Here is a 25,950-nt window from a genome sequence, read left to right on the forward strand (position 1 = left end):
TTTTTTTTTCTTCTTTTTTTTTTTTTAGAAAGAACCCAGTTAATCTGGTAGGGTCAATGGGAGGGCATGCGAGAGCATCTCCAAAGCACAGGGTGGGGGGATAGGATGTTCTTTCCATGCCCACCTATGTCTTGGTGTGGACAACATGCCAGATTGGGAGGATTCTTTCTCTTTTTTTAGGAATCTTTTCATACCTAACCTTAAAGAAATTTTTAGAATAAAACAAGAACCAATTAAATTAAGATGTCAAATTCTAAATACACATATTTAGACATTTTCATATATATGAGAGAGAGAGGTTACCTTCTTATCAACGTAATCAGCCCAGAACCTGGCCTGGGCTTGTTGGAGTGGATTAGAAGGCAACAGAGGAGATTTGCCCTTCCAAGTTTCGTCAATGTATTGAACAATAATGAGGGATTCGCAAATGGGTTTTCCATTATGAACCAATACAGGGATCTTCTTATTAACTGGGTTCATCTGCAGCAGAAGAGGGCTCTTGTCTTGTAGGTCCTCGTCTCTATATTGGTAGTAGATACCCTTCTCAGCTAAGGCGATTCTTGCCCTCATCCCAAAAAAGCTGGGCCAGAAATCCAAGAGAACTACCTCATCTGCCATTGTTACTAGATCTCAACGTAGCAGTGATGATTGAATAACAGAAGTTTTTTAATTTTGGTTGAGCGGTGTGGAAGTGTTATGGTGAGTTGTGTGTATTTATAGATAGATAGCTGCTACCTCCAAAGGAACAATTCATGCTAGCTTGGGTTTTTTTTTTTCAATTAATTAATTAATTAATTAATTAATTATTATTATTTCTGGGATCTTCTTAGAAGTATTTCATCATAGATTGCGCCGTAATAATGTTCATTAAATCTAAAACTAATTTTTTTGTCCGGCTTTAATTTGGGCTGTCGTTCTCAATCTTGATCCGGATTGGTTCGTATGGCTTAGATTGGATAGAACAATATCAATATATTGATATTGTTTTTATTTATTTATCGTAGAAATTTGTGTGCTCTTTTAGGTATTCTCTACCTTAGGTATTTGTAGAAGCAAATGGGGCAAGACACATTAGTCACGAACCCATGGATGAACCCTTCAAGTACAAGTAAGTATCCAATTCCTTATAGTAATATAAGTGCTCAAAGCACAGTGAAAAAGGAGTTCCATTGAGGATTAATTAATTGATTCGGGTTGATTAATATTACCCTCCATGGATTTCTATTTACTTCGTCTAATAAAAAAACCCCAAAGTTAATCAATGAGTGTCTGGATAGGTGGATGCACATCCTTGGGTGTCACTATGGCCATTTGCCTCTCTTATTTCATTAGCCATTTTCTGTTAGATCATTTTCTTATTTTATTAAGAATAAAATAATTTCTTATTTTATTAAGAATAAAATAACCATATCTGATCATGCATTCCTATGCCCGAAAATAAGGGCAGCAAGGGCCACGCATTCTCTTTCCCAGCCTTTTGTTAAATAATAGCTCATCCCAATTTTCTTTCAGAAAAAAAAAAAAAAGCTTTCTCCTTGATGCACATGTGCCAAGACATAGTTAGCGTGAATAGACCGCACTATCCCAAGTTAAAGATGCTTGCATTCGCCCTTCTATTGGCCGCTCTCACTCTGGTATACTTGTGTCAGTAGATAATTTTTTTTTTTTAAATAAAAAGTAATGCTCTCTTGCCCAAAAATAATATCATGTTGAAGTCCCATGGTTAAACATGCTGACTTTTTTTTCTCATAATAATGTTTTGAAAACAAATGAATTTTTATTAAAACCAGAAAAGGAAATTCCATTCTTTATGTGACAGAGTCATGAGCCATGACTTTTCAAACGTCTCCTTCTCAAATCGCATGCCTCGTCCTCCCAAGTTGTGAGAATTTCAAAGGAAAGATGAACGTTAAAGGCTTAAAGCCATTCCCTTTCACACCCTTACTGTAGCGTTTCAGAGCTGACTGATTGTTGTAGGAAGTCTATTTTTGGTAAAGAAATACTTTATAGAATAAAGCTACCACCCAATATTTTGATGAAAAAAATTAAAAAATTAAGACAAAAGACTCAGGAGGGTGTACCATATGCTCTTCATGATCATGGTTCAAGGGTATGGAATCGAAGATGGAATTGGTTATGGTCAATTTGGATTTTTGTTGGATCAAAATTGGTTCTAAATGGCTTAAACCCTAGAAATTGAATTGAGAAGAAACAAAGATTTTCCTAAATTTGCAAAAAAAAATTGAGTTTCTTTTTCATTCAATAAATTTGAGAACTTTGATACAAGCGAATAGACGAAAGTAATAAAAGAAGCTGGACCTCCTTGTCGCGCACTTTAGAACAAATCTGAAAAATCATTATTTTTTAAATCAGAAATAAGCTTCTCCCAATTCATTTAACAAGTTTAGATACTTTGAGAAATAAGCATTTAGCCACAACACTAGCTTCCCTTGTTTTTTAGATATCATCATTTCCCCCACCCTAGGTTTTTATGTATCATCTTTGATTTCTTGTTATGATCTTTTGCTGTGGATCCCTCTTAAGCTCACCTTTATTGCCTTTAATGTTGTACTTTGTTCTTTTGCTTCCTTGGGAAGGGCCAATATTTTGCTGTGTCTACTTTGTGAATTACACTTGTGAAGGGGGAGAGGGACAGAGGAATAAGAAAATAAAAGCAAATGAAAAGACAAGAGAGATGCAATAAACAATGGATCTATCTACCACTTACACTATAAACCATCTTCAAATTAAATCAGCATTTAGGCTTGAGCAATCTGTTCAAAGTATTCTAGGAGAATGGGAATTTTCTAATAGGTGTAAAGGATAGTTTACAGGAAAAAAATATAAAAGTAAAATGTTGATGAAAAGATTTATATTTTTCTTTTTATATATATTTTTAAGATATGAAAGGAAACTGTAAAATACAAATTACTAAACTACATAGTACCAATACTAAGATCTTAATGTGCAGTAGTTGGGAGGATACATGCACACACGTCAATGTACTCCCAGCCCCTGGATGCTGCATTGGGCGTCCAACGTGATGAAGAGGATCTTTTTCCTCAATAGCATCCTTTAGTCATTTCATATTTCTAAAGTACGAAAAAACTTAAAATAAAAAATATTATTTCATGTTATATAAAAGAAATAAAAAAAAATATCAGATAACAAAATTATTTCATTTTATTTATCAAGGGGTTTGATGCATCAGTTAGATAAGCGCCTAAGCCAATATAGAACATTAGTGTCACTTATGTTCTAATGGATCCCAACTTTTTGATTATACATGTGGTTCACAAGTTCCAGGCAATTTTGGGGAATCATACTTGGTCCCAAACTAAAAGTTCCCCAACTCATTAAGTCTAGAGTCCTTGAATGATTTCAACTACCATTTCTAAATGGTTACTTATAGCTAACTCAAATTGATCTGAATTTGAAATTTAATCAAGGGATCTTGGGGTTTGTTAAAATACTGTTATTTTTTAGTTATTTGGATCAGTCACTCACCACGAGAGGTTCTTTATAATTAGAAAAGTGGTTCTCTGTCTGAGAGCGCAACTTATGCCAACACTCCCTATGTCGTTTCACAGAGAAATGAGAGAGATAAACACATGAGAGCTTTGGCGTAGTCCACAAAAATCCATTCAATTGTGTATTATTGATGCTTGGATTAGTTTTGATTCTTCTCTGGAATGAGGAGTACAAGATCTGGGTCATTGATTTGACACTTCTAAGTTCCGATTGCTGAGATTGTATCCTACCAACAATAGAATCCCCCTCCCCACAAAGGGGTAACTTGGTCAAATCTTTAGGCTCATGGAATTACGACCTTTATTGCCATTTGGATTGATTGAGAGCATGGTTTAAGGCACCGGAAATATTTGTGGATATATCGATATGCGATGTGGATATCTGCCTCAAGAAACGAGGTCCCGTGATTAAATATTCGCCGCTGCACCTAACTTTTTGGGGCCACCACACGAGAGTTTCCATCTCGGATTGACCTGGCCCTGTGTAAGTTGTATCACAATGACCCTAGGGATTAGTCGGGTCAAAGATCTGGAGACCCTGGGTATCAAAAAATAAAATAAAATAATCCATTACATCATGGTATCAGGGCTTATGAGGATCAACCATCCTAACTCAATAGTCAATACAAGGTATAGGTCGCTACAATAAAACTTGCATCTTAGATTGGATGCCTACCTTTTTATGGGGGAAGAAGTGAGAGTTTGAATTGTTGTGTTTTCCCCAAAAACATCACTTTATTTGGTTGGCTCACGTTGCAACTTCAACTAGGGTTTATGAGATTGATTCGAATCCATACCAGACATTGAAAAATTCAATTCCCAATTCCTATTTGGGTAATCTTGCTACCGACCTAATAAAAATTTGAAGACACTGTTGTAGAAATGCAATCTTAAAACAATGCAGAAAAGAATGAAAAATAAAAATAAATAATACACAAATTTACTAGGTTTAGCAAGATTGTCCATGTCCTCAGTGAGATGAGATCCCGCTTCACTATCTATGAAAAATAGACTTACAACACTCGTGCTCACATCTCTCTCAAATTGTTTACAAAAAAAAAAAAAAAAAAAAAACGACATCACTACAAATATATAGTGAAATCCTATATAAGAAATTTACAGAAATACCCACATAGCCTTAGAAAATTTTCCATATGGAATCCGTGTATACTAGCTCTTATTCACTTAACGATGTAAGATGACCATGGATGGAATAATATGAGTTAAGTACTACCCATCAATATGTTAATGTTATAACGTTAATGCCAACAGATCCATATTTGTGATTGAATGAACTATTTTTTCCTTTTTTTTTTCTGATAAAAATCATTGAATGAACTTTTTTTTTTTTAATGCTAAAAATATTGCTAATGTTGTCCCAAGAATTACAATATAGGGTTATCAAATTTATAAGGCAATCGAAGTTGAGACAGGGTGGTTATGATCTGATTTTGGTCATACTAGGTCCGGCCAAAACCATTAGGGGTAGGCCAAGGACGGTTAAACACACCATATTAACTTATTCAGTGACCCCTTTCCAGTCTCTTTTATCCATATACCAAACTTCATCATGGTCCTCATATCAATAGAGCTAGCATCATTCAAAATCCTTTTTGGTTTAAACATCTCTAGTTCATCCCATAACGCAGGGTCCCTTCCAATAGTCCATGCATGGAGTGCAGTTATTATTAGTGTTGCCTTGGTCAAAATATCAAACCTTTAAATATTGACGATTTCCGACGATTCACATGGAACCAACAGAGGGATCAGAGGATGCAATCACTGTGTCTCTTTAATCACTTCTTTCAAAGAGTGCATTTGGTCTATATCATCTTCTGTAATATTTTTCTTAACCCTTGTGATTGTCCTTACCTTCTCCTGAACTTCTTTTATGACTTTTGGGTATTTTAAAAATTCTGAAATTGTCCATTCTAGGAGTACACTTGAGGTATCAGTTTGAGCAGCAAACATATGCTACAAAATATAAAACACAATGAAGATAACCAACACAATTTCATTTAGAGTATATGGAGGAAAATTACGTACTTTATTTAAATATTGCTAACGTTGCCCCAGACTTACAACATGGGTTATCAAATTTACAAGGCAATCCAAGTTGAGACAGGGTGGGCTATGACCTTATTTTGGTTATATTAGACCCAGCCCAACCCATTAGGGGCAAACTAACGGAGGTTTCCAGTTATAGGGGCAAGCCAGCCCAACCCATTAGGGACACTTCTTCCTCACTAGCCAGAGCGATTGAATCCTCTTCATACTTAAAAACTGGGGGACACAAGTTCTGTGTATTTGTCTCCAATACTCGACGTAAGGTGCGAAGACAATGTCTCGGAGATAACAACTTAACTAAAAAAAAGTAAAAAAGATAGAAAAATCTCCCAAGTCATAACCACTTTTCTAAGATAACTTAACGGATTGATGAGAACTGGGCCAGGTTTGACAACTTTTATTCTTATTACAAACATTTCTAGGGCATTTCAGTTCTGAAAAAAAAATCTCCCCTTGAAGGTGGACGTGGCTTGCTGTTGACCCAAATTCCAATCCTCCCGAGGTGGCTTTTTTTTTTTTTTTTTTTCAGTGAAGCAAAGATGGCATTGAGAGATGCAAACAAAGCTCTTCCAATAACCCTTTTAACATTGAAGGATGGAATTTTTTATTTTATTTCATTTTTATTGGTAAGGAGTTAGGAAACCAAATGGCATCATTTAATTAGTCATTTTTGCTCTTGAGAATGACAGACAATCGCGTGATAAAGCTCTTGTAGCCTTCATTCATGAAGAAGGCATCTTCTGCAATTTTCAGAGTAAGCCTATCGAATAGCTTATCTATGATATCAGTTCCAAAATGTTCCTTGATCAGTCCTTCCAGTGCAGCTCTGAGGTGCATTGCTGTCATCTGTGCACTAGGCTCAACTTTTCCTCCCAAGATATCAACATTTACTTCCTCCATTCCTTCAATGCTGAACTAGTCATTTTCTTATCAACAAGCTCTCCAATTCTAGTAAATGTGGGTGGTGCATGGGCATATTGAAGGAATCCACCTTAGCTTCACTGACTAACCCCTATAAATAATATCAAACATTTGGGGGTTAATTACGTAAAAAAAAAAAAAAAAAAAAAAAGCTAAGGGGTTGGTCAACATGATTTGAGCTGGGTCATGACACCCCTGAAAGCATCTGAACTGGGTTCGAATCACCTTGGCAGCAAAAGGCTCGAAAAACCTCATAAGTCCAAAAAGAAAATGACAATACCCTTGTAATAAATGATTGATCTATGAGTTCATGACTTACTAATTTGGCCATGTCCGTTAGGCTAGATGCCAGAAGACCCATTAGAACAAGAAGTCCTGTTTGGGAAAAGGGAATCCCATTTGGAACACCTTGCAAGATTAGAATCATAAGCCCTCCAGGGACAACCTCTTCTGCTCAAGCCAACAAGAAGGACTCTATGTCCTTGGCAAATTGAGCTGAATGAGCCTCAACTACTTCCTTTGGTGAGTTTCCATAATGTATCTTCCCTTTGTTCCATGTGGGAGAGTCCTTAACTAAAACCTCTTTGGGCACCTTTTAGAGCCAATGAAGTGCAGTTGATGAGTGAACTAGATGGAGAGAAGCCTTAGGGAATAAGCGATCGTGGAAAGAACCTGGCACTCCTGTGGCAAAGGATGGTCTATCGAGAGGAAGAGACGCAAAGAGAGTGTTGAAATCATTTGAGATGAGGTGACTAAAGAAAACTTGAAATTCTGGGATATGAGAGCTTAGGCCTTAGGATCGATACTTGAGCTTGATGGCTTCAACAATGTTCTGCATAGCTTTGAATGTATTGGGTCCGACGGAGCAACCCAAATTAGCTATGCATAACACGCTAGTATTGGTAAAAGAAGGGCATTTTATGTTGAGCTTCTCAGCAATTGCTTCATCTGCCCATCCTTTGGAGGTGTTTGTTACTTGTCTCTATTAAACATGAGATCATAACTGTGATCATCATCCCAATGGATTAGTTAGCAGAGAAGATGCAGAGACGTGAAATAACATACCTGAAAGATAGAGTTCTTGGCATAGCTGTAAGGGACATCTCCCCCATTCATAGGAAGTACTGCTCCAGGCGATGGTTTGTTCCCTTCGTCTTCTCTCTCTCTCTCTCTCTCTCTCTCTCTCTCTCTCTCTCTCTCTCTCTCTTATGAATTGGGAAACAACCTGCTTATAAAAAGGCTACTGTATAGGGTTGTTTTGATAGTTCCATGCATGCCACAATCAAAAGAAAAAACACATGGTTCACGTCGGTACCAGCTGTAATTAGGGAGGATCCGGACGGCAATTTAAGTCCACGGTAAATAAGTCATTTTTCACAAAAATAAAATATTCGTTTTTCTTTTTGAAGTAAGGTTGATGGTACCACCTGTATCGACACAAGTCAATATTGATTGTTTATTGTTTTTATATTAGAGAAATAGTAAGTACAAAGAATACAACAATGAGAGTATATCAATTGGATTAAATCTTGAAACTTGACCAAAGATTAAATTGGTAAGTGTTTGACTCTGCACAAGTGCAAGGGTCAACGAGAGCACGAGCAAGCATAAAAAGAGATGCCATTTTTCGTTTCATAAGAGTGAGCCGATCATTTCACCCCTATGTGGTTGAGTGTAGGGGTCAGATTTCCCCACGGAAATCATTTTCCCATAAAAGGAAGTGTAGGGATGAAAGTTTGGCCCGGACGGCACCCTAGCCTGCCTTAAGCCTGAGCTTGGACCTGTCTAACCAGGTTATGAAAGTCAACTTAACCCAGCCCAATCCAATCCTAACCAAGGTTGGGCTGATCCTGGGTTGAGACCTAAGCCCAACCCAGCCCGATTTTAACCCTAATTTATAATTGTGTTTAGTAATAGTGTTTCCCTTCCCCTAACATTATGTGTTACACAAGCTTTACACAAGCTGTTTGTATGACTTCAGCCCACATCATGTGTTACACAAACCACATACCCTTACCTATTGAGTTAAAACAACCAAATGGCCAAACTCTTACATTTTCTTTACATAGGCTGTCTTTGTGTCTCATGTCATGTATTGATATGAACATTAGATACAGTAGCAATCATGAAGAATTGGGCCAAAATTTGGCATGTCTTGTTTTTGGGAGATGTGGTGAGGCCAAACAATTAAAATGTCTATCTTATAACTAAATTGATAACCCTACTTGCTGCAAATTTATACATTAGGGTGGACAAGGGCTGGCCATAGTCTTAGTATCTCCCCACCCCCGTGGTAAGTATAGGCTTAACATTTGTGATCCCTTAAAAAATATATATATATATATATATATATAGGACCAGCCAGGGTCAACCCGGCCCAACACTAAGCCTGACAGGGTTGGGCCTGAGCGTGAACATAATAGGGTAAGGTTGGGTTGGGTCTGGGTTAAGTTTGACGACCTAGGATTGGGTTTTAAGAAGCCTGACCCAACCCGACCTTGTTTCACCCCTAAATCAATGTATCTTCAAGCCCATTTTACATCCAAATTGTCTGTAGCGAGCGATGAGGTGTAATAAGTTTCTAACAATTGGGTGAGTCCGAACATACACCTCAGCCGTTAGATGCTCAATACACCTCACCACCTCACGACAAACAATTTTAACGCCTCAAATTAGGCCTTAAGAATTAAAAAAGCACGAGGTGTGAAGTGCCAAGAGAAATTAAATCCACATATGCCAAAAAATGTGAAACTCTATTAAAATCTGTGGCAATTAAAATCAAAATATGATTCCTAGCTAGGTCCTCTACTATTAGGAGGGTGAGACTGAAGCAAATTCTGGTGCCGATCCACCATAATCTTTTCCTTCTTAGGAACCAATAATTCCTCATTATCTATTTCTGACAAATTAGATTTAAATTTTTTGTTAGGACCTAGTTTTGTTTTTAATTAAAAGCGGCTTGGATGTGCGTAACTTCAACTGTGTGGGAATGAAATCGGTTCATCAACGGCCAGGCCAGCAAGGTATTTGGCTTTTTATGTTTTGAATCAAGCAAGTCTTAAAGCCCAGTTCGGTGGATTTTTGTGTTTTGGATATTCTTGTTGGGCTTACTACGTTTCTGCTTTTGAGCGCTTGTGGGGTTTGTTAGGCTTCGTTGGCCTTTATTGAGGGTTTTTCCTCATTTTATTTTTGATATATATTTATTTACTCACCCATATAAAAAAATAAAAAAATAATTAAAAATGGGCCTCATCAGTAGAGCTATAGTATAGTGATCATGGATTTAGTTATCAGGTATCCGATACCGATACAATACCAATTCGGATTGGATCTCACTTTTGAAACCATATTGGGCTTCAATGTTTGGTGAGGGCCGGGGGCCGGGGGCGGGGAGCCGGGATGAACCCCATTCCAAGTTCTTACTAATATTTCAAGACTAAACCGGTCCAGCCAAAAGCAACAAAAAGAAAAGAAAAAACCCATTACCGTAGTCAAGAACAGTATTATCAATTCGGCCGAATAATTCGCGAATTATTCGGCCGAACCGAATTTTTCCGAATTTTATCAAAAATTCGGACCGAATCCGAATTAAAAATAAAATTCTTTAAAATTCGCGATTTTTTCAAAAGTGAATATAAATCGCGAATAATTCGGACCGAATCCGAATTAAACCGAATTATTCGGTCCATTTAAACATTATTTTAAAAAAAAAACCAAAAAAATAAAATAAAAAACATTTAAAAAAAAAAAAGAAAAACCCAATAAGCTTTTTTGACCGCTTTTCTGACCGAATCCTTAAATTAATCAATCGAATTATTCCGAATAATTCTCCGCCCGAATAATTCCCGAATCCGAATTTGTTAACTATGGTCAAGAATCAAGATAGGCGGCCACAGGTGTTCAGGCTCAAATCTCTACATATAATAAGCTGGTTCTTTTCTCCTCCTCCACTACTTTACAAAGAGTTCTCTTTTTTTCCTTCTAGCAAGCAATGGCAGAAGAACTCTCCCTCATTGATTTTTGGACAGCCCCTTATGGGATGAGAGTAAGGATAGCATTGGAAGAGCAAGGTATTCAGTACCAATTCATAGAAGAAGACTTATCAACCTTAGACAAGAGCCCTCTTCTGCTAAAGATGAATCCTATTCATAAGAAGATCCCTGTTCTAATTCATGGAGGAAGACCAATCTGTGAATCTCTCATCATACTCCAATATATTGACGAAGTATGGAATGAAACATCACCTTTGTTACCTCAAGACCCTCAACAGCGAGCTCATGCTAGGTTTTGGGCTGATTTTGTAGACAAGAAGGTCAGATTCACCTCTCAATTCCATCTTTGTTCTTTATTTCCCTCTTTAAATATTTTGAAAATAATGTGAAATTCATCTTATTTCAGGTTTATGAATGTGTAACCAACATGTGGAAGAAGAAAGGAGAAGCTCTTGAGGCAGCAAAGAAGGAATTCATAGAGACCTTTAAGTTGATGGAAGGAGCCATGGGAGATGATCTATTTTTGGGTGGGGAAACCTTTGGCTTCTTGGACATTGCTCTAATTCCTTTTACTGCATTCTTCAACACTTGTGAAATTTTCGGAAACTTCGCCATAGAGCCAGAATTGCCAAAAATTGTAGCATGGGCTAAAAGATGTAATGAGAGAGAAAGTGTGTCAAAAGTTCTACCTAATCCCCCAAAAGCTTATGAAGTCATTTGCCTTGCAAGAAAGTTACAAGGTATCGAATAATACAAGGCATACTCGGGTGTGGAAGAACGTTGTCGGGCTATCATTTTCGAAGGACAAAATATCACTAGGAATCAATACCCTGTAGAGAAATGAGGTTTCAGCTAATTTGGTCTTCAAGATAATTTCTTGCGCTCTATGGTTGTTGGATATGTCCCCCTCTTGGGGTTCCCCTGGCTTTGGAACTCTATGGATCTTCTTTTGTTCCTTAGGAGGTTGTGTTTGTCTTGGGGTCTTTGAGTAATTTTCATATGATAAAGTAATTTTCTTATGATAGAATCAAAATTTTGGTCAATTTAATTTACTATTTGGTATACCCAGTTGGATTGAATTATGGGATTGATCAGGAGATCTTTTAGTCTTCATGTCTACAAAATTTGAACCTAATCTAATTTTCCACGGCACAACTTGGGGTATTTATGTAGAGATACCCTCTACACCTCTGATATATAAAGAGTTTACCATTCGACCCCTATTATAAAAATAAAAAAGGGGCTATTAATGGACACGTTGCAATGGGTTCAGATTGCACTGTTGGATTAATTTTTTTTTGGTAGAAAATTGGATTATCATATTAAGTTAGTTTATCGAATTATCTGTATGATTCCTATCCCATCCACTTTTACCCACTTTTTCATGGGATTTGATTAGAAAATCAGTAGTCATTTGCCAATTTTGAGGATTCCTAGGTGCTATGAAGTGACAAGATGAGGCTGACCACTGTTGGCAAAGAAAAATATCTTATACCAGAGTAGTGCCCCATCGGGTTCACATTCTTTGCCTCAGGTGTGGCGGTGCTGTGAGCATAGCATTGGACGACCATCCGGTGCTCCCATTAATAGCATAAACCAGTTTGGTTTTGGTTTAGTGGTTTTCTTAGCAAAAAATTTTGGTTTAATGCCTTGGTTTGAGTTCAATTTAAGAAATAATGAATATAAATTTAAACTGGACCGATTATTAATTGGTTCTAACTTCTGGACCAAAAATGGTGTAGTAGTAATGAAGGGGGGAGATACCAACCACGGATATATTGAATGGTTGAGATGTCTCTTATTCCATCCAACAACTAATAAGATGCTGGTGTATAAATTCTCATTATACACCGCTAGTGTATGGATCCTTCTTCCAATTAATTATAATAATAATAATCACTTAAGAGAAGCAGATTATACAACCAGGTGCTTCACATTCAAATCTTACATAGGATGTTAAAATTCAATGATTTCCATTTTAAAAATAAAGTTGAATTATAATTGAATTAACAATATCACATAGACATATATAAGAAGTCACACATATTTTCCTATAAAGGTGGGGCATTACATGTGCTATTGGTATTATTTTCATGGGAGAGAGGACTCCTCATGATGCCAATGTGGGGTAGAATTTGAATGCTACATCAATAAAACACTCCGTAAGAGAAAAATAGTACACTGACATAGTGGGAAACTTTTTCCTAATTTCATGTCAGTTGAATTCCTTCTAACAATTTAAAAATGAGGAGTTGCGACAGCTACAAGAGGAGATTTCAAGTGGCAAATAATCCCATAAGCTTCCGTGATATCTAAATCCTTTCCACTTGCTCCATTAGGTAATGCCCAATCAAACTTGTGTAGAAGACTCGCTAATGCAAGCTCGACAACAACGATTGCGAATTGGGTTCCTGGGCATCCCCGCCGACCTGCCCCAAATGGAATTAGTTGGAAATTATGACCTCTGAAATCAACAGAGCTAGCACCATTCAAGAACCTCTTTGGTTCAAACTTCTCTGGATCATCCCATGACACAGAGTCCCTTCCAATGGCCGATGCATTGACTATTACTGTTGTCTTAGCTGGAATATCAAACCCTTGTATATTAACAGTTTCCATCAATTCACGTGGAACCAATAACGGAAGTGGAGGATGCAGTCGTAATGCCTCCTTAATCACTGCTTTCAAATAGTGCATGTGTTCTATATCATCTTCTGTAATATTTGCTTTACCCTTTGTAACCCCCCTTACCTCCTCTTGGACTTCTTTCATGATTTCTGGATGCCTTAAAAGCTCTGCCATTGTCCATTGTGAGAGTACATTTGAGGTATCAGTTCCACCAATGAACATATCCTATAAGATATGAAAGACAAATGAAAATAATTACCGAAAATTCAAGTGGTATAATACACATGAGCCAAACTACTCGCGACCTACTTAAAGCTTTACTCAACCATGAGCCACCCCACCCCTTTGATAATACACATGTGGTTCAAGGCAATTTGAAGGGTTGAAACAGGGTGGGCTAGGGCACTGCTTTTTAAAACCAAGACCTGATTTTGGTCATAGAGTACCCATCCCATTCATTAGGGGCAAGTCAGGGACTATTAGACACACCCCATTGATGAGTGCTCAGGAAACTCAACATAGAGCATCGTAATTTAGCATGGGGAAGTTATTGAGTCTAGATCAGTTCCCCACATTGGGAGAGGAGTTACCTTGTCCACATGGGATCTAACTCCCCATAGTGGATCAGACCCTTCAGGTGTGTGGTGAGATCTTTATGGATGGTTGGGTCCCATGTGGGGAGATCACCACATGAGGGAGGGAGGATCTAAATTTCAATTTTCCTTTATCAGAGGTGAAAGAAAAGAACAGCAATTAATGTACGGGGATCCTCTCTCAATGGCATACCACATCCACAATGGGTGTGGGAAAATTCGGTCTATTTAACATAACTAGAAATAAAATTTCCAATACAAAATGGGTTGAATGGTTTTATTTATTTATTTATTTTTTTGGTAACAGGGAAGTTTGCTGCAATAATTCAAAAAACTAATGGTGAGGGGATTCTTCCTTATCCACCAGTGAAGAAAAACTGTCCCAATGAAATTGGAATTGAGCTCAAATTCATGAATAGTTCAATGTCAAACACACCACTGAACCAATGGGAGTTTGAAGAAGTACATCTTGGATCTTCAAACATGTGATACATAACCAAAAGATTTTTTTTAAATAAAAAAGAATAATAAATAAATAAATAAATAAATAATTGCTTACCGATACAATGGCTTTGATGTTATCTCTCTCAATGGCAATTTCAGCATTCTTATCCTTTTGAATCTGAAGGAGGAAGTCCACAAAGTCTTGGCCACCGCTATCTGCATCGTCACCATAGTCCTTTTCTCTATGTCCATGTTTGTGATCTTCAATTACATGATCAAGAAAAGAATCTATCTCTACAAAAAGTTTCTCAACCCTCTTTTCCAACCCATTTACATGGTTCACCCATCCAAGCCACGGTATGAAGTCTGCTACATTAAAAACTCCCAACAGATACCCTAATTCCCCCATCATCTCTTTAAACCTCCAACCCCCACCATACTTCTTCCCTAGAGCCACCCTACAGATAATATCATTTGATAGAGACATGAGCACCTCGCTCAAGTTCACCAGAGCTGAGAATGAAGGTGAAGATGAGCAAGAGCTTTGGATTTTTTCGATCATTGCTATTGTCTCTTCTTCCCTCACTGGTCGGTACGATTGAACCCTCTTCATACTTAGAAGTTGGAGGACACAAATTTTTCGTACTTCTCTCCAATAATCGCTGTAAGGTGTAAAGACAATATTCTTGAAATCATAAGAGATTCTCCTACCAAAGTTGGTATTAGGTCTACTTGAGAAGATTAAGTCATGGGTTTTCATGATTTCACGAGCCGCATCAGCTGATGAAACCACAAGAGTTGGTTTGCTTCCAAAGTATAACAGCATGAGAGGGCCATGCCTTTCAGCCAAGGTTTGGAGGTTGTGGTGTGGCAAAGGACCTAATTGATGTAGGTTCCCTATTATAGGGAGCTTGTATGGAGAAGGTGGTAGGTGGAGTCCCTTTTTTCCTTTTCCATTGCTCTTGAAAAAGAACACAAAGAGAAGGAGAAAGCAAAGAAGCAAGAAGACATGAAGTAAGTCTCCTTGGCCTTGGTGCCCTAACCATTGCAGTATGTTAGACATCTTCACTTGTTGCAACTCTAACTACATTGCAGGAGTTGGAAGAGTTACCTCATTCATACATATAGGAAACGATATTCGGTTTTGGTGGAGGAGGATGAACCTATTATCAACAACAGACACACCCCAACCCCCAAGAAAAAAAAAATATCCACCATTCCAAGTTCTAACCAATGTTCTAAGACAACCGGTCCAACCAAAACAGGGTGCCATCAAATTGGAATTGGAACCGGAAATAGGATCCAAATCAAATAACCGGAATCGAATTGAACAGAATTTGGTTACAATCTGGAATTAGGGAATAATCAAACCCAAACCAGATTTGGGTACCAATGTATCATAATATATCAATATAATATAATACTAAAGTAATTTAATATTACTAATATTAGTATTAAATTTTATAGGGAAAACGGACTCACTCCGGGTGGGTGTAACCAGCGCCCAGACTCAAGAGGAGCCGAAATGATCACTCCACCCGTAAATGAAAAACAAAAATCACACTTTGATACTTCCCCATGTGCTCTCATTGGGCTTTGCACTGATGCGATGGTTACGCTCCCAGATAGAAAACTTTTTCTCAATTTTATAATACTATTATATTATAGTATAATATTATATTATACCATATATAATATAAATCAAGTACAAGAACTGTACTCAAATAAGAACCGAAACCAAGCAGATTTGGTACGAATATTGGTTTTCAGAACCAAAGTAGGATCTGGTCCCGTTTTGAATCACACCAACACTTCTTAAAACTGAACCGAAAATACCCAATTTTCATTATTTTCTTAATTTCCTTCTATTTTACATCAAAACCAAACCTAAATTTTTGAATTAATTACATGCCTTTATCAGACAGGTTTTGAATGAGATTTTTTATGAATGTGGAACAATTTAATTGACCGGTTGAACCATTTATCAGAAAGGGTGACTGATTTTTTTTTTGATAGGTAACTTCTATGTATTGAGGAAAAAAAAAAAAATCTGCATTTTTATTTTTTTCTTTTTCTTTAATACATACAATTACCTATAAAAAAAAAAAAAAAATCAGTCACCCTGTCACCAAACCGATTGATGAGAACTGGACCATCTTTGACAATAACGTTGATCATTCTGATCATATAAATGTCTAGACGGTTTTTAGTCCTAAAAATCTCCCTTGGTAGTGGACGTGTCTTGTTACTGACCCCAAATTTGGTAGGGATAAAACACTTGAAAATCAGTGGTAGCCCAGATGATTTTTTTGGGCGTTAATGTAAGCCACACTATATTAGTGGATGCTAATATCTATGCATCTGCGATTTAGTGGAGATTTTCAACATAAGCGTACATATCGTTTCTTGAAAATTTTAACATTTCATTGAAGTCAAAGTTTCAACGCCTGTTATTACGCAACCAAACAGATAATAGATTCCTCCACTGCTTTGTGTGGTGCAAATGACTTGATTCTTCGGGTATCCATTTACTCTTTGTGGTGATCATGCTATGAAGTGACAGATGAGATTGAGAAAATATAAGCAAAGAAAAAGAGAGCCTTAAAAGAGTTATCTTTTGCTTCCACCACACAATGGAGGAAGAACTCTCACTCGTTGATTTTTGGACCACTTCTTGAGAGATGAAATTAAGGATAGCAGTGGCAAAGAAAGGTATTCAGTACCAACTCATGGAAGAAGACTTGTCCACCTCAGAGAAGAGCTCTCTTTAGTTAAAGATGAATCCTACTCATAAGAAGATCCCTGTTCTTCACGGATCCTGACCGATTTCAATCGAATCCAATCCAAATTAGAATCGTTCAGAGCCAATTCAGATCCCGATTCCATGTTTTTACTTCTTGGGAGTAGCACATGTGTTGGTGAGGCTCCTTTGTAGGGACTACCAAGGTTATACATTGTATGCCTTAAATAAAATGTTATGCTTGTCACATTGTATGACTTATATAAGGTGTTATGTTTGTCTCAAATTCTTGACCCGCTTCGATATATGTCGATGGCGGCTTGAATGGAATTTTTTCTTACTGCGAGTTTGGGTGTTTTTAAGAGATCTGTATTGTAACCTTTCTTTCATTATAGTGGATCTTATTCTTCTTCGTCCGATCGAGGACGTAACACATCTCCTTAATGTTTGAACTTCGTTAAATCTCTGTGCCATCTTGTGTGAATCTGTATTTATTAATGTTTTTTCTAACATATTACTTAACACACTTAACATTTTAGAGCTTCTCAAACAATTCTCAAAGCATAACTCTGTAACATGGTGAAATCAGATTGGACTGAAAAATAAACTGCCAATTGTTGCAGGAAACTAGCCCTTAAATTGAGAAAGATATAAAATGCACTACTTAAATCCTGTTCTCAACCTTTATTTCCAACTAAAAAAGAAACCTAATCTTTAAATATCACACAGCCCCACTGCATCAGATGTTCCCCTCCTAATTCTTGAGCCATTCAAGTATTTCTCCAACAACTCAGCCTTTTATTAAGGATATTTCTGAACTTCTTTCTGGTATATTATGAGGATCAACATGGAAAATATGAAACAAATGCATAAATCCATGCTCCAAATTAATTTGGATACAAAATAAGCCTCTATATCACAAGTCTAATTCATATTAACTACAAATGTGGAGTTTATTCTGCATCCTTAATCGTTAATTCATGCAGCTAATGTTTGTAATAAGAGATCAACTATATATAAACTTGCACTATCTTAGGATTGGATCAAAGGTGAGCTGATGGGCAAATCTTCCTTCACCTCTTCTGTCTCAGCATCTCTAGCTTTAGCCCACAAAAGTAGGTAGAGACCAGAAACTATTAGTACTGCTCCAACAATGCTGAAAAAAAAATGGTAATTAGGAGATAAAACAAGAGTAGCAATGATGCTCTCATAGACGATGAGGGTGAGAGCACTGATCCCCTTAGAGGTAAGTAACTGAGTAAGACTCATGAGGATTGCAAGGCAGAGTTGGAAGAGGGTCAGTAGGAAGTAAGGCTTGCAGAGCTCAAGCAATAACCTCAGCCCTCTCTGGTCCATCTTTCAATCTCTACATCATGTCTTGGTCGTAACCCCAAGGAACAACTAATACCCTGTGTTTGTTATTCAAGGGTTGAGCTATAGCATTCGTGCATAACCCATGGGAGGGTATAATTTCATCCTCTCTTTTTTTTTCTTTTTTTCTTTTTTTTTTTTTTCTTTTTTCTTTTTTTCTTTTTTCTTTTTTCTTTCTTTTTCTCTTTTTTTTTCTTTTTTTCTTTTTTTCTTTTTTCTTTTTTCCTAATAGTAAATACAAGCCAAACAAGAAACGAAAAAAGTGTCTTTAAATTTTTGAAGAAAAAGAAAATGTGATGTTGACCCTAACTTTTGCCTTTCCAAGTTGTTTTTTTCTAAGTTGAGTAGTTTTTTGTGTCTTGAGAACACAGCCATCTCTCTTCTCCACACAACAAGGGGTAAAGGTATCTTTTCATAAGAGGAGGAAAGAGATACGCATGGTCTAACTGGTGTAGACCACCTAAATTTTATCTTCCCTCCACTTCACTTCACTTCACTTCCCTTCAGTTCCCTTTCCTTCCCATTTTCTTTGCAACCAAATGCAGCCATTGTATATCAGATCCTTAGAACACAATGCAGTAAGATAAACACCCCTAGCTATATTCAACCAGAGGAAAAGAAAACATCAAGGGGCATTTAGTCAAAATGTCTTCAATATCTAAATTTTCCTTCTATGTTTCCTTCCCATCAACATTGTATTCATTCGACCATTAAAAAATAAAAATTGTATTCAGGTTTTTTTTTTTTTTACCCCCTCTCCTAACCCCCAAGATTTTATTTGTTTGATTCTCTTCTATGATTGCCTGGCTTCTAAAAGAACAAAACATACGGTCTCTTTCTCTCAAAAGGAACCTTATTAAGGACTTCAGAAAACAAACCATAAAAATGAAACAAAACAAAAGCACATTTACAATTCATCTTAGTCTCAAGCTCCTTGTTTGAATGCCAATGAAGATCTTTGTGAACTTGTCCACAATAAGCAATTGTATCCCATGCTTTCAAGAGAATATCAGAAGACGATCCATAAGAGTCGTCTCTTATGTTATATTCAAGTCTATCATGCAATTGCATGCATGAAGTATAATGCAAATGGTTCGTGAGAAATCTATTGATTTTTAGTGTAGGGCACATGATTTGTGAGAAATACAATTCTCCTTCAATCACGGAGTGAAATTTAACCAATTATCATACATTATATAGACAGGGCTTTCCAATCTAAGGAGTCAACAGCCAAAGTATTGACCTCCCTATGAATCAAAAAGAGATTACAGCTGATATAATATGTGGCAAGGTGATAGATATCTTATATAAGCAGCAGGTCAGGTCCAAAGTAACGCGAGCCACTTGAGAAAATGGTTATAGGCTTTGGTGGTAATATTGTACTTCCTATAAAAGGCCATTACCCAATGATGATCCACCTATGATGTGATAACTTTGAGGAGACAATTTACCTTCACCCGTAGATAAATGGAAAATCTCTTGTTTATAGCTTTCGGTGTCTTGAGATGGGTATTGAGAATCAGGAAAAACTATGATCAACTTGACATACTAGAGGACCAAGAGTAATAATAACCCTAGGTAAGTGAATTAACTGTCCTCCCCAAGAAGAGAAAACTTTCTCATGACTTTAAGCAGTTCAGCTTTTGAAAAATCTCTGGATAGACTTAAAAGACAAGATGGGATAGGAAATGGGCCAATGAGAAAAAATATCTAATAATTTGTAAGTTGTTTCCCTCATTCTAACCAGTAAGAAGCTTTGTTACACAGCCAAGAAAAATATAACTTTCCTTGCAACATCCAAGCAACCATCTTACAAAGGATTTGAAATCTGCTTTCTTAAAGCATATTGAGAGATCGCGGATTACCTGTTAGGTAATTAGGGTTAACTTCACTAGTACTAGGAGTGTCTGGAGAAGCAAAGGGCTCTTTCCCTTGAGATTTTCTTCCTTATTCTCATAGTTGACACCTTTCTCAGCCAAAGCGATTTTGCATCTCATTGCATATGGACTAGCCCAAAAGTCCAGAAGAGTAACCTCCTCAGACATTGTTCAACAAATTGCAGAGCTTGAAGGCCTAAATAATTATGATGGCTACGGCTTGTTTTGTATGTGAAGAAATTTAGAGTGTTAAGGATATTTATAAGAGTTTTCTCCCTCAATATTGGTATTGGGACGTTGATGAACATTGAAATTTCTTTTTCTTTTTAATTCCCTATTCCTACCATCTCTGACTTATTTGGATAAGATCATAGGGCTATAAATAATAATAATAATAATAACAATAATAAAAATTAAAATAAATAACGATGTCTACTAGATCCAAGAAGCTACAATTCTGACTGGGTCAAAACTATTTCCTCCGATCCAAGAAAAGTGTTTTGTTTGGTTGTTTGTTTTTTTTTTTTTTTTTTTTTCAGCAAAGATTGCGTGAGGAGAACTAACCTTTTGATTATTAAAACAACCTTTGATTACAGGGCATAGGCTCACTTCAAAGTTTGAATATCTGGAAACATAGCTCATCTTTGAATTCGACTTTAATTTTTACACTTACCCATGTCCCATGATAGTAATAAAACTTGGGCTAGGATTTTGAAGCCCCAGCTCGGCCCGAGCCAGTTTGGATTAAGATCGAGACTGAGCATGGCCTGATCCATCCCGCACAAATATATATCACAATTGACACACTAAATTTATTATAGTTTATACTATCCACACTATTTTCTAAATCCATAAATATTTTAATTCACCACTGGACACCACCCACTCTCATTATCATTTATTACATTTACTTATTTACTTTCTTTTTTGTTTAAGTCATAATACTGTCAAGATTTTTTTACTATTGAGCCTAATTTGGAGGGGTAATTAGGACAAAAAATTTACTCGGTCAAGATTAAATTGTTAAGCTAATTAAGGGGAAAGGATTTTTTTTTTTAATTTTTTTAATTTTTTATTTTTTTAATACCCTCTCCTTTTGCAACCATAGTGATAAGAGCCACTTTTTCGTCCTCCCCTCTCCTCGCAATATTTCGTTGTTTAGACATTATATTTTAGATATAGGAATGTTTTAACGAAGTAAACTTAAATTATTGCCTGCCAGAAAAGAAAAGCAATTTTATTGGGGGTTTTCATTATTACATAATTAATAAAGCAATCTCTCTATAATATTCTTTAATGTAAGTGCTTATTGATGGGGTAAGATTTGACCGGATGATCTTCCTTGCAAGACTGGGTGTTCCACGCTAGTCCTGCACAAGAGAACAGATAAAAGAGTGCCAGACTGACCCGATGATGGACTCTCCGATGCCTAAGCCATAATTTCTCCACACTAGTTACTTAAGACCAAGTAGCACTTTTTGAGAGTTCAGCTTTGACCAACTGTCCACCCTGCTTGATTCCATGAATATTCCCTGATTCTGGGGAAGATCCTGCAGTTATCTCCTATATCCGTGAGGACCCTAGACTCAAGAGAGGGAGCCGTTTCGAGTTTTGAGGGGGTTGTTACTCCACTGCATGCATCCATTACGGATGGTATTTCCTAGCTCTTCACGTTCTATTGGTTGTTGCTGCAGGCTACGGTCTTCGTGGCAACCTGGGAGATTAACAAAGGCAAGAGCTCGGTCGTGTGGGACAAGGTTGGAGGTCGTTTGCCAGGAGGCCGAGGTGGAGGCTCGGCCAAGGAGAGGCAGAGGGGAAAGCTCGGTTGTCTTGAGGCTTGGCTGTAAGGAGATTGAAGTGATAGCTTGGCAGCCAGGAGGCCGAGGCGAAAGCACGGCTATCATAAGGCAGAGTCTAAAGCTCGGCTGTAAGGAGACGGAAGCGATAGCTTGGCCTTGGAGAGGGCGAGGCGATGGCTTGGCCAAGGAGAAACTGAGGTGAAAGCTCGGCCATGGGGAGGCCGAGGTGGTGGCTCGGCCATGGAGAAACCAAGGAGAAAGCTCGGTCATGGAGAGGCCGAGGCTGGAGCTCAGCCTAGATGTGGCTGATGTAGCGGTCTGATTTTGGCTCAATACTTATGTATATACTTATTTTATTATTTAGAAAATTTTTATTCATGCCTATATAATTTTCTAGGTATTATTCATCAACATGAAAATACATACTTCTTTATCAAAGGAATATTGTCAATGTAACCAAGCATATGATAACATCAACAAAGAGAAATTACGAATTGATATCATTGAACTTTTAATTATGATGTGTAATACCATTTATACTCTCACACATCGCTCACGAAAAAAAAAAAAAATTCCATCTTGTTACAGGCTTAGTGTAACAAATGAGGGTTACACAAAACCATTATTTCGAAGCAGCACCTCAAGTACACAAAGACAGAAAAACAGAAATGAAGAAAGCCCAAAGAATTAAACTTACAAAACGCCAAAGCCCTCTAACAGGAGTCCTGAATTACAGAACTTTTTACTCTAGACCCATCTTCTTCTTGTTTTCTAGAACGTAGCTGTAGACCTTTTCCGAGTCGGGTAGGGACTTGGCCACACTCTCCCTCTCCATGCACCTCTTGGCCCAAGCAATAATCTTTGGGGACTCGGCTTCTGTGCTAAAGTTGCCACATTTCTCCACCGCGTAGAACCAGCTGTAGAAGGGCACAAGGCTCACATCCAAGAACCCAAAACTGTCACCACCGAAGTAAGGCTTTTCTCCAAGCTCTCCTTCTAAAACCTTCAAGGCCTCTATGAATTCCTTCCTAGCTGCCTCTTGTTGTTCTCCCGTTGTACTCCATGTATCCCTTAGAGAGGGAAAAATCTGCCATTTCACAACACATGAAAGGACTGATGAGATATGAGAAAAGAGGCAGTAAAAGTGCAAGAGGTATTCAATTAAAAATGGTTTTTCTTTTTTATTTATTTATTGACACTTTAAGAGGTGTCAATAGATTTTTAATTTTATTTTTTATTTCTAAAAGAAAAACATTTATTTTTTTTATTGAGGGTAATTATTGTCATTTCACATGGATATTCGAAGGAGGTGCAGGACAATAAAAAAAAAAATCTTTATGATAAATAATAATCTATTATAATAAATTCTTGATAAGTCACTTTCAAATTTCTACTAAAAAAATACTTTCAAATATTTTTAAAAACCCCTTTATATATACCCCAAACTTTAAGAACTTCTAGGAATAAAATGAGAGGAAATCAGATCAGTCAACTGTTGATACTAATCCCATTTGTTACCAAAAAAAAAAAAAACTGTTGATACTAATCCCTGATCCTAAAGATTTGATATCGATCCACTGGTAAGGTATAAGGGTAAAATGGTCTAAAAATATTATTAAAAAAAAAGGGTAAATCCATCAAATCTCAATCCCAAGTCTTAAAACATTAGATTTGTCATCTAGACACTCCCCATTAAAATTTTTTTTTCTTCTTTTTTCTTTTTTAGAAAGAACCCAGTTAATCGGGTAGGGTCAATGGGAGGGCATGCGAGAACATCTCCAAAGCACGGGGTGGGGGGATAGCATGTTCTTTCCATGCCTGCCTATGTCTCGGTATAGACAACATGCCAGATTGGGAGGATTCTTTCTCTTTTTTTAGGAATCTTTTCATACCTAACCTTAAAGAAATTTTTAGAATAAAACAAGAACCAATTAAATTAAGATGTCAAATTCTAAATACACCTATTTAGACATTTTCATATACATGAGAGAGAGAGGTTACCTTCTTATCAACGTAATCAGCCCAGAACCTGGCCTGGGCTTGTTGGAGTGGATTAGAAGGCAACAGAGGAGATTTGCCCTTCCAAGTTTCGTCAATGTATTGAACAATAATGAGGGATTCGCAAATGGGTTTTCCATTATGAACCAATACAGGGATCGTCTTATTAACTGGGTTCATCTGCAGCAGAAGAGGGCTCTTGTCTTGTAGGTCCTCGTCTCTATATTGGTAGTCGATACCCTTCTCAGCTAAGGCGATTCTTGCCCTCATCCCAAAAAAGCTGGGCCAGAAATCCAAGAGAACTACCTCATCTGCCATTGTTACTAGATCTCAACGTAGCAGTGATGCTTGAATAACAGAAGTTTTTTAATTTTGGTTGAGCGGTGTGGAAGTGTTATGGTGAGTTGTATGTATTTATAGATAGATAGCTGCTACCTCCGAAGGAACAATTCATGCTAGCTTGGGGTTTTTTTTTTTTCAATTAATTAATTAATTATTATTATTATTTCTGGGATCTTCTTAGAAGTATTTCATCATGGAATGCGCCGTAATAATGTTCATTAAATCTAAAACTAATTTTTTTGTCCGGCTTTAATTTGGGCTGTCGATCTCAATCTTGATCCGGATTGGTTCGTATGGCATAGATTGGATAGAACAATATCAATATATTGATATTGTTTTTATTTATTTATCGTAGAAATTTGGGTGCTCTTTTAGGTATCCTCTCCCTTAGGTATTTATAGAAGTAAATGGGGCAAGACACATTAGTCACGAACCCATGGATGAACCCTTCAAGTACGAGTAAGTATCCAAGTCCTTATAGTAATATAAGTGCTCAAAGCACGGTGAAAAAGGAATTCCATTGAGGATTAATTAATTGATTCGGGTTGATTAATATTATCCTCCAGGGATTTCTATTTACTTCGTCTAATAAAAAAACCCCAAAGTTAATCAATGAGTGTCTGGATAGGTGGATGCACATCCTTGGGTGTCACTATGGCCATTTGCCTCTCTTATTTCATTAGCCATTTTCTGTTAGATCATTTTCTTATTTTATTAAGAATAAAATAACCATATCTGATCATGCATTCCTATGCCCGAAAATAAGGGCAGCAAGGGCCACGCATTCTCTTTCCCAGCCTTTTGTTAAATAATAGCTCATCCCAATTTTCTTTCAGAAAAAAAAAAAAAAAAAAAAAATGAAGAAGAAAGAATGCTTCCTCCTAGATGCACATGTGCCAAGACATAGTTAGCATGAATAGACCGCACTGTCCCAAGTTAAAGATGCTTGCATTCGCCCTTCTATTGGCCGCTCTCACTCCGATATACTTGTGTCAGTAGATAATTTTTTTTTAAATAAAAAGTAATACTCTCTTGCCCAAAAATAATATCACGTTGAAGTCCCATGGTTAAACATGCTGACTTTTTTTTTTCTCATGTTTTGAAAACAAATGAATTTTTATTAAAACCAGAAAAGGAAATTCCATTCTTTATGTGACAGAGTCATGAGCCATGACTTTTCAAACGTCTCCTTCTCAAATCGCATGCCTCGTCCTCCCAAGTTGTGAGAATTTCAAAGGAAAGATGAACGTTAAAGGCTTAAAGCCATTCCCTTTCACACCCTTATTGTAGCGTTTCAGAGCTGACTCATTGTTGTAGGAAGTCTATTTTTGGTAAAGAAATATTTTATAGAATAAAGCTCCCACCCAATATTTTGATGAAAAAAATTAAAAAATTAAGACAAAAGACTAAGGAGGGTGTACCATATGCTCTTCATGATCATGGTTCAAGGGTATGGAATCGAAGATGGAATTGGTTATGGTCAATTCGGATTTTTGTTGGATCAAAATTGGTTCTAAATGGGTTAAACCCTGGAAATTGAATTGAGAAGAAACAAAGATTTTCCTAAATTTGCAAAAAAAAATTGAGTTTATCATCATTTCCCCCACCCTAGGTTTTTATGTATCATCTTTAATTTCTTGTTATGATC

General features: G+C 36.9%; 4 protein-coding genes and 1 pseudogene across 4 annotated transcripts in view; 1 reads left to right on the plus strand and 4 right to left on the minus strand.

Annotated features, from left to right (window-relative positions):
• The window catches only part of LOC122060098 (probable glutathione S-transferase), a 1,922-nt gene extending 1,206 nt beyond the window's left edge, over window positions 1-716 (minus strand). The window contains exon 1 of the mRNA XM_042623267.1: window positions 304-716. Coding sequence (XP_042479201.1) covers window positions 304-618 — 315 coding nt within the window. The 5' untranslated portion in view covers window positions 619-716. The remainder of the gene's footprint in view (window positions 1-303) is intronic.
• Window positions 717-6,257: 5,541 nt separating this feature from the next.
• LOC122059807 lies at window positions 6,258-7,634 on the minus strand (annotated as a pseudogene).
• Window positions 7,635-10,509: 2,875 nt separating this feature from the next.
• LOC122058820 (probable glutathione S-transferase) lies at window positions 10,510-11,349 on the plus strand. Its single transcript, XM_042621507.1, has 2 exons — window positions 10,510-10,830; window positions 10,917-11,349. Exons 1-2 carry the CDS (start codon window positions 10,510-10,512, stop codon window positions 11,259-11,261), a joined length of 666 nt encoding a protein of 221 aa, XP_042477441.1. The 3' UTR covers window positions 11,262-11,349.
• A 1,137-nt stretch (window positions 11,350-12,486) lies between these two features.
• On the minus strand, window positions 12,487-15,361 carry LOC122059252 (cytochrome P450 736A117-like). Its single transcript, XM_042621942.1, has 2 exons — window positions 14,291-15,361; window positions 12,487-13,363 (listed from the first exon to the last, which is right to left on the minus strand). Exons 1-2 carry the CDS (start codon window positions 15,236-15,238, stop codon window positions 12,749-12,751), a joined length of 1,563 nt encoding a protein of 520 aa, XP_042477876.1. The 5' UTR covers window positions 15,239-15,361; the 3' UTR covers window positions 12,487-12,748.
• A 7,343-nt stretch (window positions 15,362-22,704) lies between these two features.
• Window positions 22,705-24,278, minus strand: LOC122059808 (probable glutathione S-transferase). Its single transcript, XM_042622845.1, has 2 exons — window positions 23,964-24,278; window positions 22,705-23,049 (listed from the first exon to the last, which is right to left on the minus strand). The coding sequence occupies exons 1-2, from the start codon at window positions 24,276-24,278 to the stop codon at window positions 22,705-22,707; spliced, it is 660 nt and encodes a 219-aa protein (XP_042478779.1).
• Window positions 24,279-25,950: the final 1,672 nt, after the last annotated feature.

This window comes from Macadamia integrifolia, chromosome 13, assembly GCF_013358625.1.
Source record: "Macadamia integrifolia cultivar HAES 741 chromosome 13, SCU_Mint_v3, whole genome shotgun sequence".
Classification (NCBI taxonomy): domain Eukaryota; kingdom Viridiplantae; phylum Streptophyta; class Magnoliopsida; order Proteales; family Proteaceae; genus Macadamia; species Macadamia integrifolia.

Excerpts from the sequence above, each read along its gene's own strand:
- LOC122058820 (XM_042621507.1), top strand. The coding sequence starts at position 10,510 with ATGGCAGAAGAACTCTCCCTCATTGATTTTTGGACAGCCCCTTATGGG. Across the intron at positions 10,831-10,916 it reads CTGATTTTGTAGACAAGAAG|GTTTATGAATGTGTAACCAA; the intron begins GTCAGATTCACC and ends ATCTTATTTCAG.
- LOC122059808 (XM_042622845.1), bottom strand. The coding sequence starts at position 24,278 with ATGGCAGATGAGGTAGTTCTCTTGGATTTCTGGCCCAGCTTTTTTGGG. Across the intron at positions 23,050-23,963 it reads CTGATTACGTTGATAAGAAG|ATTTTTCCCTCTCTAAGGGA; the intron begins GTAACCTCTCTC and ends GTGAAATGGCAG.
- LOC122059252 (XM_042621942.1), bottom strand. The coding sequence starts at position 15,238 with ATGTCTAACATACTGCAATGGTTAGGGCACCAAGGCCAAGGAGACTTA. Across the intron at positions 13,364-14,290 it reads ACATCAAAGCCATTGTATCG|GATATGTTCATTGGTGGAAC; the intron begins GTAAGCAATTAT and ends CATATCTTATAG.